General features: G+C 38.3%; 2 protein-coding genes across 2 annotated transcripts in view; one reads left to right on the top strand and one right to left on the bottom strand.

Moving 5' to 3' along the window:
• Positions 1-13,442, top strand: part of RSPH14 (radial spoke head 14 homolog) — a 72,008-nt gene that overhangs the window by 21,678 nt on the left and 36,888 nt on the right. The gene's annotated exons all lie outside the window — the stretch shown is intronic.
• Positions 1-13,442, bottom strand: part of GNAZ (G protein subunit alpha z) — a 49,856-nt gene that overhangs the window by 16,356 nt on the left and 20,058 nt on the right. The window contains exon 2 of the mRNA XM_041420401.1: positions 11,761-13,037. Within this exon, the coding sequence (XP_041276335.1) occupies positions 11,761-12,483 (723 nt within the window). The 5' untranslated portion in view covers positions 12,484-13,037. The remainder of the gene's footprint in view (positions 1-11,760; positions 13,038-13,442) is intronic.

Genomic DNA, 13,442 nt, shown 5'->3' with positions numbered 1-13,442 from the left:
TATTTTTATTCATTAATCTTATTCAGACTAATTATTTTGGTTGTTTACTCATTATAGGGATTTGAAACTTGAGCACTACTAAAATTATTCTAGTAGTATAAATAAGCATTTATATTCTAGGAAATCTGTTTTTCTGATTCAAAATATAAACTGTAGTCCTTAAAAGACCATTTCATGGGCAGATTCCACTGCAGTACTTTGACCCTCAAGGAGAATGGAGTACAGTAAGTAATATAAAGGCAGCTTTTAAAAATGTATGAAAAACAAACAGTAAATAGATGTATAATTCAAAAGCTTGCTGTTAGAACATTTACTGCATAGTGACTTGGTGTGGTTTTCATTTTCCAAGAACTAAAGTATTTTTAAAATATAAGTCTATGAAAATAAACACTTCAATATGTCAAAATACTGTCCCTTTTAATAAAGGAAGTCAGGAATGTTGTATTGACTTGTTTGTATGAAGTTACTTTCAAAAAAATTTGCAAATCATAAGGCAGATGACCAATGCATACTGATGAAGATCTATCCAAATGTTTATTAGTCTTTATCTATAAAATCAGTCTGACTTCAGGCATGTTTATTGGTAAACCCTTTTTTTGAAAGCCTTTCAAACAAGGCTGATATGCCAGTCTGCTAAACCAATTATCCAAGCTCTGCATGCAGCAAATACTCTGGGACATTTTTATGCTAAAAAAGTGTTTAAAGAAGCATCTCTTGCAAAAAACATATTTTTTTTTTAATAAGGCATACACATCTGGAACTGAGAAAAGCAAGACAGACAAGGAAGATTAAGCCACTGAAGCAAGTTGATAGAACAATCAAGAAATAAACCCCTCATCTCCACTGCTCTACCACAGAAAAGGAACATTAATATATGGAAAAGTTTAGGAATTGTTGTTGTAGAGTCACTGCAGAGTCACTGTTGTAGAGTCACTTTTGTTTGCATCTATAAAGTTTAATAGCTAAAATTTAAAAACCAATATACACCCTGTCATACACAATTCTGTACTGTGGTGCTGCCATTCAGGCCTCAGCTCTGGGGATTGGGCTCCTGGCAATGTATGACATAAATGCCAACACTGAATCAAGAGGAGCACATCAAAAGGAGCAGCAAGGACTTAGAGGGAGTATTTGTCATCTGCTGAATGAGAACAGCAGGACACTAAACAACTACTGAAGGAAAGATCCTGTGAGGATACATTAGGGGATTTAGACAGCAGTGACTCAGTCATTCTTTCTAGAAGGTGCATTTGTCATCATATGACACTTCCATTTTTTAAAAACTTCTTTCTCCTACCAGAAGTGCCCCATGCCCTAATCAGAGCTGTATGACACAGATACCACTTTAGCACTGAATTTTAAGAACAGTGGAGGCATTTTATGTCCAGGATTTATTACCATAGAAAACCTGTTGGTTTCCAGCTTGCACTTTTGGATAATCATGTAATTTCCCTATTGTTTAGAGGATAATCATCATAATAGAGAAAACAGTAGAATTATAAAGGCATTTGTCAAGCTGTTCAAGAAAACTGATCACTTCTTAATGAGCATGCCCTAGAATCCTTTGTGTAAGGCAAACTGAGAAGGCACCTTGCAAAAGCCCTCAGTGGAAAAAGGGTTATAATTTCTTGAAAATCTTCACATTAAGTAGAACGTGTAACTAACTGAAATCATACCATCTGCAAAATCCATATTCAGAATAATTTTCAACTAAATCTCTAACTAATAACTCCCAATTACCTTCCATTCAAGATAGATGCTGGCTACTTTGGAGCAAAAAATGTCAAAACATGGAACAGGGCTCCTCAGTAAAAATACTACTGCATAAATGTTAAAATCATATTATTTATTAATCTTTATGCCTCTAGTGTAAAATTGAAAACTAATTTATGTCATCTTTAACCTAAAAATGATTCTTATAAGTGGGATAAAAAATTTAAAAAAAAAAACAAAAACCAAAAACTAAGATTTTTTTCAGAGGTTTATGGATGGGAAAGACTTCAGATACCAAGCAATAAAGCAATCTACCAGCATGGCCTATAAATTCAATACATAATCATGTAGGTGAGCCAAGGCTTTATCTTATAATTCATCTTCTCTTTGCTGGGCAGCTGCACCTCACTTGACATTGCCCTGCTGTGTGAGTGATGCCCTTTCAGCAGGAGCTGTTATTGAGCTATGACAACTTCAAAAAGTGACATAGTGGTATTACAGATTGGGGATGAATTATTCATGAAAATAATTACATTGATGAGGGAGAATGATTGAAAAATCAAACTGGGGAAAGCCAGACTTTTTTGTTCTGTATTTCTTAGCTGTACAGCGCCTCACTTCTCTCTGGTATTGTACAAGAGCTTCCCTATTTACATTGTACCTGTACATCAAGCAATGCAACAAATTGCATATAAAACTGATTTCTACATAGGAAAGTCAGCTTCATGAGTCAGAAAGCAAGATATCATCCAGGATCTATTTACCAATAAAGGAAACAATTGAGAATGTGCAGTATTAATAAAGAAAATTCATACTAATAAAAAATAGCAATTTCCTTACAGCAAATAATGAATGCAAAGCACACAGAAATACAGAAGTATTAATCAGGAAAGCAAAATACAAAGAATTAAAATCTGGAGCCTGGTTTTGCTCATATTAAAATCAGTGGTAATAGTATTTTAATTCATTTTGTTATTTGAAAACTACTATCAATAAAATGAAATCAGCATCTACAATATAATCTGTTACGATTCTGTGCAATTTCCCAGTAGTTCTTCATCAGTAAAACAAATATTTCAACTGTTCATCTCCATGTATGACGATATAAACATAAGGATTTTCCTCATCTAGTTGTATATTTTACAGGACTATTAAACCACTACACCCATCAAAGCCAGGAGCAGACAGGTTTCCCAGGCAAGTTCTTCCCCACTGGCTCATCTTTTAACACATGGGGACAGCCTGTCCTGCTCCTGTGCCTTTAAAATTTCCTTCTTGAAGGATGTCCAGTTTTCTTGGCCTCAGGACTGTCTCCTCAAGGGACAGCCAGTCTCCTAAACAGGCCAAGTGCGAGGTGTCAGTTCTGCTGAGCTCCCTCCTTGCTGTGTGAGAATTGCAAACTGTCACTCTGTGATTGCTGTGCCAGGGCAGCCTGCAAGCAGCACATCACCCACCAGCTCTCCTATTCCTTCTGCAGAGTTTCTGCTGCCCATTGCAGCACTCCAGTGGTGCCAGTCATCCCACCACATTTCTGGATGGTAGCTATGTCATGGTTTTCCTGCTGTGCAGTGCCTTCCAGCTCCCTGCTTTGTTACCCATACTGTGGGTGTTGGTGTAGATGCACTTCAGTTGAGCTTACTGATCCCACCACTTTTGGGGGAACAAGCATTATTCCTGCTCATGACCATTCTCAGGCTTTTCCATGACTTCTAACACATCAATAACCTTTATATCTTTGCTGCCACCTGGATCAGCCTTAGCTGCCAGAGAAAAGTTGGTTCAGCCTCTTTCCTAAAAAAAATAGAATTAAACCCCCCACTATTTCATAAATAAATACCCCCCGGTATTTATCTGACCTAACTTCCAGCCAGTTGTTCTTTGCCTTTTTCTATTAGATTATGTATTTCTTTAAATATTGAGCATTTTTTGCTCCTTCAGGTATTTATACACTAAGCAGGTACTTCACTTTTTTTAGCTCTACAAAACTAATTAACCTTTTGAAACCTTAAATGCTCTAAGTCTCAGTCTGGATTGCTGGATAGCAATGACAGCCACATGCTCTGCAGAACACTGCCTCCAGGACATTTTAGGCACAGCCACAAAGCATTTACTCTTGTCAACTTTCATTTTATTTTTTTTAACATATCTTTAACCTCCTTTGTTAACCTCTCACATTTCCAATTCAGTTGGATTTTTTTCCTTTTTCCATGTGTGGGTTGTTGAGGGTTATTTCTTTTTTTCTTTCTAATCCTACTTTGATTTGATCTCTGAAGAACAGCAAAGGCACCCAGCAAGCTGCTATTGGAGCTATCCCTCTCTGTAGCACTGCCAGGAGAATGCACTCTATCAGTACAGGCTTTATAAAAATTAGTGTACTCTGACAAGTCCAATGACATCCCTAATCAGTATTACCAGGGTGCTACTGCATAAACATTTACTCCAGCAGAATTCCAACTGATCTGAGGAAATATTAATGGAAATAAGCTCATTGCTATGTCAGAGTTGCAGTGGGAAAGCTCAGGCTGCTGGAAGCACTGGGAGCTTTGGCAGGACCAGGCTGAAGCCATTGTCAGCAGCTGTGACACCCAGTGCTGTGTTGGCAGGGACAGAGCAGAGGGAGAGAACATCAGGGTGGTGAACTGAGGGGCCCAGCTGTCCTGGAGGAGATGCAACATGTCTGACACACCACCATGGCCTTCTACAAAATCAGTTTAGGCACAAGCTTCCGCCCCATAACTGAGAGACTGAAGGATTCTTGCTTCTCATTTTATGCTAAATTGGCTTAAACTATTATCAACAGTTTATTATTACTGATGGGAAGTGGCTGGCAGTTGGTTCCTATTAGCAAAGTAAAATATGGCCAGTCAGTAAATAATGAGAAAAAGTACACAGAGAATACATGGACTGTGTATTTTGAAAGCAAGTTGTTTCCATCAGCTCAATAATGGAAAGAAAGGACAGTATCAAGCTTAAATATCTAAAAAATAAGTGACAGGAGTTAGAGAGCTGAATTAATTGGAGTAGAGGAGTTATTCATTGTCTGCTAATTTTGAAGTATAATCAGGGGACACTGTCATTGGTTGACAAGTTAAAAGTTTAACTGAGCGTATTAATAGCTTTCAAAAAATGCATTTTGATGCTGAAAAATCTTTCCCAAGATACAGGCATACGTATTCAGTCTTGGCAGCACACAATCAAAAAAAAAGCAAAAAGCTGAAAGCAGTAAAACTGCAGCAACAAGGGCAAATTACTAAATCTCTGCAAGTGTATAGGATCTGTTTAATGCCCAAGCTTGTTTAATATCTTAGTTAATGACAGAAGGAGTAACTATAGTAACAGATAACACTACATTAATACATGCCATGAACACAGGCCAGGATTAAGGAAACAATATAGCAGAATTAGAATTAATTTCAGCTCTATGCCAAGTCACAGAGATTTTTTAAAATTCATGTAATTCAATTCAGAGATTTTGCAGAATTGACAGAGAGTAGTCACTAATGATCCTTACAAAGGAAACAAGCAAAATGAGTTTCAAGTTGGGTAAGAGTTTTGCATACACAGAATATTTTATATGCAAAAAAACAAGGAACAAAGAAAGTTACATCTGAAAAGGCTGTAGTCTAGATTCAGTGCTGCTTCAAACTCCCCATGAGAATATTTCTAGGTATGTTTTGGTGATAAAACATTTGGATTTGCAAAACTCTGCAGCTTAAATAAAACTGACCACCTCTTGTAACAGCATATAACAAATATCTATATTTTCTTGAGTTGTAAATTTGCTGTCAGGGCCTAGAATGGCTCCTTTTACCAGTGCTGTCCAACTCAGCCAGAACATGCTCAGCCAATGTTGCACTGATTGGTATAAAAGGCTATTAGGATGATTACCCTGTAAGGGTATTAGTGTAAAGGCAGTAGACAAACTTAATAGTAAATTTTGAAAAAGAGAACATGATGAATCCTGTAGCCCTCCAAGAACAAGAATGCTCAGGGACCAGTCCATGGCCAATGCTGGCCTGACAAGGTTGTTGATTTGACCTGCAATCTAAATTACTGACTTGTAATAATGGAAGAAAGTTCTGAAAAATCCACCACCACCAAAACTCACTCTGAAGCTGTATTAACAGCAAGGATCCTCCTTTGTTCCAGCATTTCTGCTTGTTTTTAAGGCTAATTGGACTCCACTACTCTGTCCAGGGTTGGCATACCACAGAGAGTTGTTACAGCTTATACACCTACAAAAATAACCCAAAGCAGCTGTTTTTCTAAACCAGGATGGAATTTTCCAATTTTTTTTTCTCATGTTGGCACATTTCTATTCACTGTGATTGTTAAATAGACAACATACAGAATTATGAGAGTTTATATCAACAATTCTCTACCCACTAGATGGATTATAAGTTTCTAAACTCAAACCACATTATTGTTTTTGTGGCATTGGGCTTCAGTGGGATCTTGACCCCTTACAATGCAGTCAAGTGAATTTCCAAGCTGCATCTATATCATCAATATTTCTCATATGTCTTTTAAAAGTTGCTCAGTTTATTGTTAAGTTCACATTAAAAGCTACAGATTTTCAACACAAAGAAGTAAAACTGATTGCCTGAACTGTGCCACTCTACTTCATATGCATTAAGTTTCAGAGAATCTAATTAACTTCTGAAGATTAAACCTCTGCATGTCCAAGAAGCATATTTTTCATAAGGCTAGGCCAGGCTTGTCACATGTGCCTCACAGCCCTAAAATTATGTGTCATGCCTTACTGTTCAAGGGATTCTTTGAGGGCAAATTTACAGCTTGCTTTTAAGGAAATGATTTGCAATAGAGTAATCTAGAGAATTGCACATGAAAATGACAATATGCTGTTGAAAAAACTTGTATAGCTCTGGTGTATTCCTCTTCTAACTCCTTGCTTGCTATAACCAGTTCTCCAATTTCACTTGGATCTTTCCATACAATATATTTGAGAAGATGTTCATGGCTTTCCACCCGCATTGAGAAAGGCAGAGACATTCAGTTCTTTCCTTCACAAAGCGATTCTTTATCCAGTTGATATTATCCAGTGTGTATGATCAGCTGCTCTGCCTGCCAGTGGCTGTGGCTTTCTGACTCATTACAGTTCTCCCAGTGCTTGACAGGTGCCTTGTACTCATGTGTACTATGCTGGTGGCTGCTTTAACCCTGCACTTACAGAGCAAGCTTTACTGTCTCTACATGAGTAGGCATTCCTGGAATTCACCTGTGTTTTGCTTGGGTTTTTTTTTCTTCTTTTATAGTTTGAAGAGCAGCAGTGTTACTGGATCACTGAGATTTTAACTTAAGTTCTGTTTATTCATCTGTCAGTGCCCATGTCTTTCTACCTGAGAACTATTCTGAGCCTGAAGTTCATAGGATATTTAGGAGCATTCTGCCACTCCTGATGCCCCAATGTTTTACTCACCTTAGTGCTGTAATGCTTGAAATTCATTTAAAAATCACAGCAAAACACCGTACCTAGGACTTTTGAATAGAGCCAGTCACAGAGACCAAAACCAGGGAGTTACATCATCTCTCAGGCATTTGTCATGGGGGATTTTACATTGCCTGCTGTTACCTAAATACGTCAGAAAATTCAGTCATCTAATTCAGATGTAAGTCTGACAACTAGCCCTGGATACCAAAGCAGGCAAATACTGCCCAGTAGGTCCATTCATTCTGTGCCATGATTTTCCAAAACAGGTAAAAGTCTTTCTGGTTTTGCCCCTGTGCATTTCTTCTACTGCTCTACAGTGACAGAAATATTTATCTGTACGTTTAAATACAGGGTTGTCTTAGGGATTAGTCTATTGACATGAAATAGATAAGCCTCACAGCAAAGCTTCCCAGGCTTTTACAATCTGATACCAGCATCTTCCTGCAATCATACAATACCATTAGAGTGAGTCTATTTTTTCTATTCCATAGTGTGGCACATTATAATATTTATTGGGGGTTTTTTTCCAATTAGAGGAAATAATTTAGTGAACATACAGACAGAATTATTTGCATCTAAAATTACTGTTAGTATCTGAAGTTACATAGAATGTAAAGTTCAGGGTATGGTAACAAATCCAAAATATGAAAAATTGCTGTCCCGTGTGTTCTATGTGAGAATATTCACATAAGAAGCGTACAATTGTAATGAACAATGTAAACAAAAATAAATCTTCAGACTTGAAAGAATATCTAGTAAAAAACCTGCAAATTGGCTGTTGATCAATCGTTTCCTGTTATGTCTATTCATTATTTTACTGCTGTTTACATATTTTAGAAGGTACATGCTTGGATACAAGTCTTGAGGCTGGAATTGTGATGCATTACTATATAAAGTTAAACTTGGGTAAGAGACTATACATATATATTACTTTGTTAAGTGCAAAAAGGCTAGAATTTCATTGGCAGTGCTGAAGGATTACACACATGAGTACTGAAGTCATCTAGGCTTTGCTCCCACACAAACTTCACTATGAAAAGTCTTGAAATGGAAAAGCTTCATGAAAAAATGTAACAGTGTAGGTCAATCTTTTTCTAGGATTCCCAAGTGACTCAGTTTGTCAGAAAAACTTTTCCTGACATGATGTTTTACCACTGGTAATAACAGGTACTAGAAGGGCTATGGGTACACAGATCACAATTTCCTCTCTGTCCTAACTGTTAGTATTAGCATTGCAGAAAAAGAGCTGCATGCCAGAAAGGATTTTTAATACCCTGAATTACTGAAAAAGCTGAACTGTCAGGAGAGGCAAATAAGCCCCTTAAGTATTTGGCCTCAGGGAAAAAAAAAAAAAAAAAAAGGAAGAAAGAAATGTTACCAATGTTGTTTACTTGATAAAAAAATTCCTTACAGAAACAGGATTTCTGTTCAAAATTCATACAATTAACATGACAGAAGGCTTCCCAGTCATTATTAGATAATTGAGAGGTTTGATTATGACCCCAGCAATTAGTGTTGCATGAGGCCTACTCCAACCTGCACTGTTTGCTGCAGCATTCTGACTTTTTCATCTGCATCTTCCTTTTAACAAGATATTAAAAAATAGCCTCTAAAAGCCTAAAATTTAATTTTTATATTCATTTGCAGTGACTATAAGAAAGGGAATAAAAATTACTTGTTACCTGCAAGCAGTTTTCCTCTAACATCCATATTTATATTATTACTGAACCAGTGCCATTTCTAGACCTGCACAACCTTTACTTGGTACCTCCTGCACCATGTGAATCTCTTGTGATTACTGACCTCAGGAATTCTCAGGCACACACTCCTGTTTAACTCAGTTCATTATGTACTTTATTGTTGCACCTTTGACATGTTTCTCAGTCTCAAACCCTGTTGCAGCTACAGGCTGTGAAATAAAACCATCCATGAACTGTACAGCAGGACAGAGCTGGACAGATGGGGACACTCCCAAAGAAACCAAGAATCCTTTCCACGGGGACAAGCAGCAGCAGTGATTTCTGAGAGTACAGATTATTTGACACCCTCTAGCACACATTCATTTAAAGAGAAAATGAAATAAAGATAAAACACTTAGGTATTCCTTCGAAGTGCAGGATGCAACATGTAAGAAGGAAAAAAAAAATTATTACTTGATAATGTAACATTATCAAAGGCCAGAGATGGCATCTTAATATATAATAAAGATACAATGGGTCAATCAGCTGCTAAGGACCATGAAAAAACAAGACAAGTAATTTATTTGACATAATAGAGAAGAAATCAGCATGGGATATAAAAACTTAAGGCAACCTTCTCAGAGTGCTCGTCAGGAATAATAATCATACAATAAATCAATAGCAATGGGTATTTTACAATTTTGCAACTGTGTCAAAAGAAGAGGCAGCAGGTTGAGTCATGCTAACTAGCCATGGTGCATGAAATGATAAAGCTATATTTATTAGATTAGGTAGGGGAAAAACCTCCCAAGGTACTGTAGAAATGAAACCAGACACACATCACATTTTCAAATAACCCTACATAAGCAGGAAAAATATTGGAACAGAGTGACAGAGTATACACGGTGAAGGAAAAAAGTGAACTGTAATTCTTCATTTATCTTTCTCTTTAGTAAACAGCTAAATATCACATATGTTCAACAAACAAGCAAAAATATTGGTTTGTCCAGGTCTACAAACTGTCAGCTCAGGTGATTTTGTTCCTAGGAGTGATGTTACAGAATAAAGCATAGCAGGAGAAAGACAAAAGCCCCTGAAAAAGTCAGCCTTCCCCTTCTGTTATTTGTTTTCAGGCAGGATAAATTTAACTTAGGCACTTAAAATGTCACACAAAGGAAAAGTTGTCCAGGCAGCCGATAGTTCAGGCATTATTTTTGTTCCCCTGTTCTGCTCACTGGTGTCACTACAACAATCTCACCCTCAGCAGACTTCACGACTCAGCTATAATCAGAACTCACAGTGTGCAGAACTGGTTTTCCCCTCATTTTTTACCATATCTGTCAATCATTACTTTAACGCATCTTCAATAAAGACAGAGTTCATGCATAGCATTTCTCCACTTCTGTCAACAGGATCACAGAAGTTTTCATATTCATACAGATCATTTGCTCAACTTTCACAGTTTATAAATCAGCCAGATTCTTACATGCTCTCTCAAGCAGTAAGTTATGTTTGGCAGTAGACTAGTTTTATTTAGCAGTTCTCTTCACCACAGATACTACACCAGGAAGCATTTTACACTCTGCAACTCCATCATTTGTAGGGCTTTTCTCATGAGTGGCAGCCTCAGTGTTGAAGTTCCAGTAATTTGTCAATGTAGGTGCTATTGTTGGTCTTGTATGGACCAATGCTTATAAGGATTTTTCAGAGTATATTGATTTTTTTCCCTTTCAGGTAGTTCTTTTTGATTTTTAAATCTGAACAGTAAGGCAGGAAAGTCAAAAGAACTGCAAGAAACTCCTAGTCAGGTTCTAATGTAAAATGCTTTTCCTAATATGTCTGAAAATGAGGAGAAATAATTAGTGGCAATGCTTCGCTCATGTCAAGAGCAGGTTACTAAACAAAAAGCAGATACAGAAATCTGTTACAATAAGGAGGCACTAATGTCAAGGCAAGAATCTCCAGATAGTGAAGGGTAAGTCCACGCACCGGACAGTGGAATGGCTCATCAGAATAGTACAGAGAAGAAAATAGAAGTGCTGTTTATAAACAGTAAAGTCACTACAGAAGATAAGAATAGGGAAATATCATATGTGTGATAAGCTATACCAACAAAAAAGGGGCCATCATGCATTCCTGTCCACAAACTCCTTTCTCTTAAACAGCATGTTTTACAAGGCTGTCAAAAAAAAAATAATTTCAAGTAAAACCCCTGTGAAGCTTAATTCAGACACTTTGAAAGTCACAGCAAATACGTATTTGTGTATCTGTAAGCATTCATCTATTTCCCATGGCTGTGTTTGCATGCTCTGAAAACCAGAAGCTAACAACTTTAAAGACTATTAAATGGGAATGGTTGTTCTTTGGACAAGGCAAATTGGCCATTTAACCAGAAACAGTCAAAGAAAATTTTAAATATGAAAATGTCATATTAATTTAAAAACATGTTTAATTAATTTTAAATATTAATTTAATCCCAAATTCCTCTTGAAAATCCTGGGGGAAAAAGGGGGAGGAAACTGTTACTTACTATTATGTTATCTTCAACATTTCCCAGGACCTTCATGGTATCCAAATGAACCATCCCTGTACTCCAGGATGTCACTACTGCCTACCTTTTTAAGTGGTGGTTGAAGTAACAGTTAACCATGTAAACTTTTAGCTAAAGGCACCAAAAAAAATAAAAATTGGCTGACATGTGAAAAGTGCCTCCATTTCCCAAAAGTAACATTAATTAACTAACTCTGTCCAGTGGGGAAAACCATCCAAATAAAGGAACCATAACTTCTGGGTTTTCCTAATGATTGGGGATTACTGCCTTGGGAGGGAAAGAAGGAGGGGGAGATAAAAGACCAAATGCTGATGAAGGAGGAAGGAAAAGTAGGAAAGAGAACAAGGAGCAGAAGGTGCACTTACTGTTTGGTTATCTTCATACAGCTTCAAGTCATACCCACTCAGCTCCACACAGAAAATTATTGCTGTAACCCCCTCGAAACAGTGGATCCACTTTTTGCGTTCAGATCTCTGTCCACCCACATCCACCATTTTGAAAGTCAGCTCTTTGAAGGTGAACTTATTTTCTACAATCCCTGTGGTCATGTCCCGAGACCGCAGAATATCTTCCACCGTGGGGATGTAGTCCAGGGCTGCGATCCGTTCCAGGTCGTTCAGGTAGTAGGCAGCATTATCCTCCAGGTGGTACTCGTTGGAGCGGCAAAAACACTCCTGCACGCCGGGGTCTGCCCACAGCCTCTTCATCACCCCCAGCAGCTCCGGGGTGATCTCCCCTTTGCTCTCGGCTGGGCCTGTCAGGGCAAAAAGCTGCACTGCATCGTATGCTCTGTCAGGATTGTGAAATTCTATCTTGAGGGTGGCCAGAGCCCGAATGATACGTGTGAGAGAGTCAATTGCATTATAGATAATCAGAGGTTTGTATTCCTTACAGGCCTCCAAGTTAAAGCCACCGCTGTGAATGATTTTCATCTGCTTTACGATAGTACTCTTGCCAGAATTGCTAGTGCCCAGGAGGAGGAGTTTTATCTCTCTTCGTTGTCGCTGGCTTTCAGAGCGCAGGTGGCGGTCAATCCTACGGGACCGCCGCGCTGCCTCTTTCTCCTCAGAGCTTTGCCGACATCCCATGGTACAGCAGGCAGGTACAGAAGGGAAGGGGTGCAGATTGGCTCACTCTGGTGGCGTCTCAAAAAGATCTGCGCTGTCTTTCGGTTCTCGTGCCAGGTACACCCCAAATGGAATAAAGGTCACTATCCAACACCTGATGATCCCCGATGCCTACAGCCACCTAATTGAGTCCCAGCAAGGGCGCAAACCCATGTAGGTATGCAGCCACAGAAATAGTCTCTTCAGCAGATCTCATGGCACTCCCCTTTCCAGTGCATGAACTGTGGCACATTCCTGTTAATGATGGGACACTTCCCTTTGCCACAGCTTGTCTAGAACCATCAGATACCCATTTTTGTTCTGCATAATGATTTTGCTGCCTTCTGTCCAAAGGTAAGAAGCCGCACTTTCGCCTTCTCTGCTCTAGCCTTTTCTTCTGATCGTGTTCTCTGGTTGCTGTGGTGATGCTGCAAGATAAAGCTGAAGCTCTTTTCACTGGTACTGTACTTGTTTTGTTTCTCTTCCCCCACTTCTTCAGCTGATCCAGTTCAGCTCTGTAAATCTGTGCTTTCCACCTGCCAAACAATGGGAAAATAAATGAATGAGAGACTCCGCTTCCTTGCAATAAGCCACTCTCTTTTTCCTCCACTTCTAGACTTCTAAACCTTTTATTATGCCAAATGGAAAACACAGTTGGAAAAAAATGTAAAGAAAACAAATACCTAAAGTTATAGTAAAAGCATAGGGACAGCTGAAACTTGCAAATGAAGAAAATGCGGTTTCTGAACAATAGTAAAATCAAATCTCCCTTTCAGCCTTCTGTGTTTTATTATCTAAACCGACGTGAAAACAAACAGTGCTGAGCTGTGCCCCAGTTTCTCCCTCAGCAAGAGCTTATGGCAGTGCTTTTCCTGCACAGTTCTGTTCCGACTGGTTTGTCTGAAGTAGAAAATGAACACTCACAACTACTTTTCCCAGCC

This window comes from Onychostruthus taczanowskii, unplaced genomic scaffold (assembly GCF_017590055.1).
Source record: "Onychostruthus taczanowskii isolate IOZ18803 unplaced genomic scaffold, ASM1759005v1 scaffold64, whole genome shotgun sequence".
Taxonomy (NCBI): domain Eukaryota; kingdom Metazoa; phylum Chordata; class Aves; order Passeriformes; family Passeridae; genus Onychostruthus; species Onychostruthus taczanowskii.
Note: the sequence above shows the minus strand (reverse complement) of the source record. Positions and strands in the feature narration are given on the sequence as shown.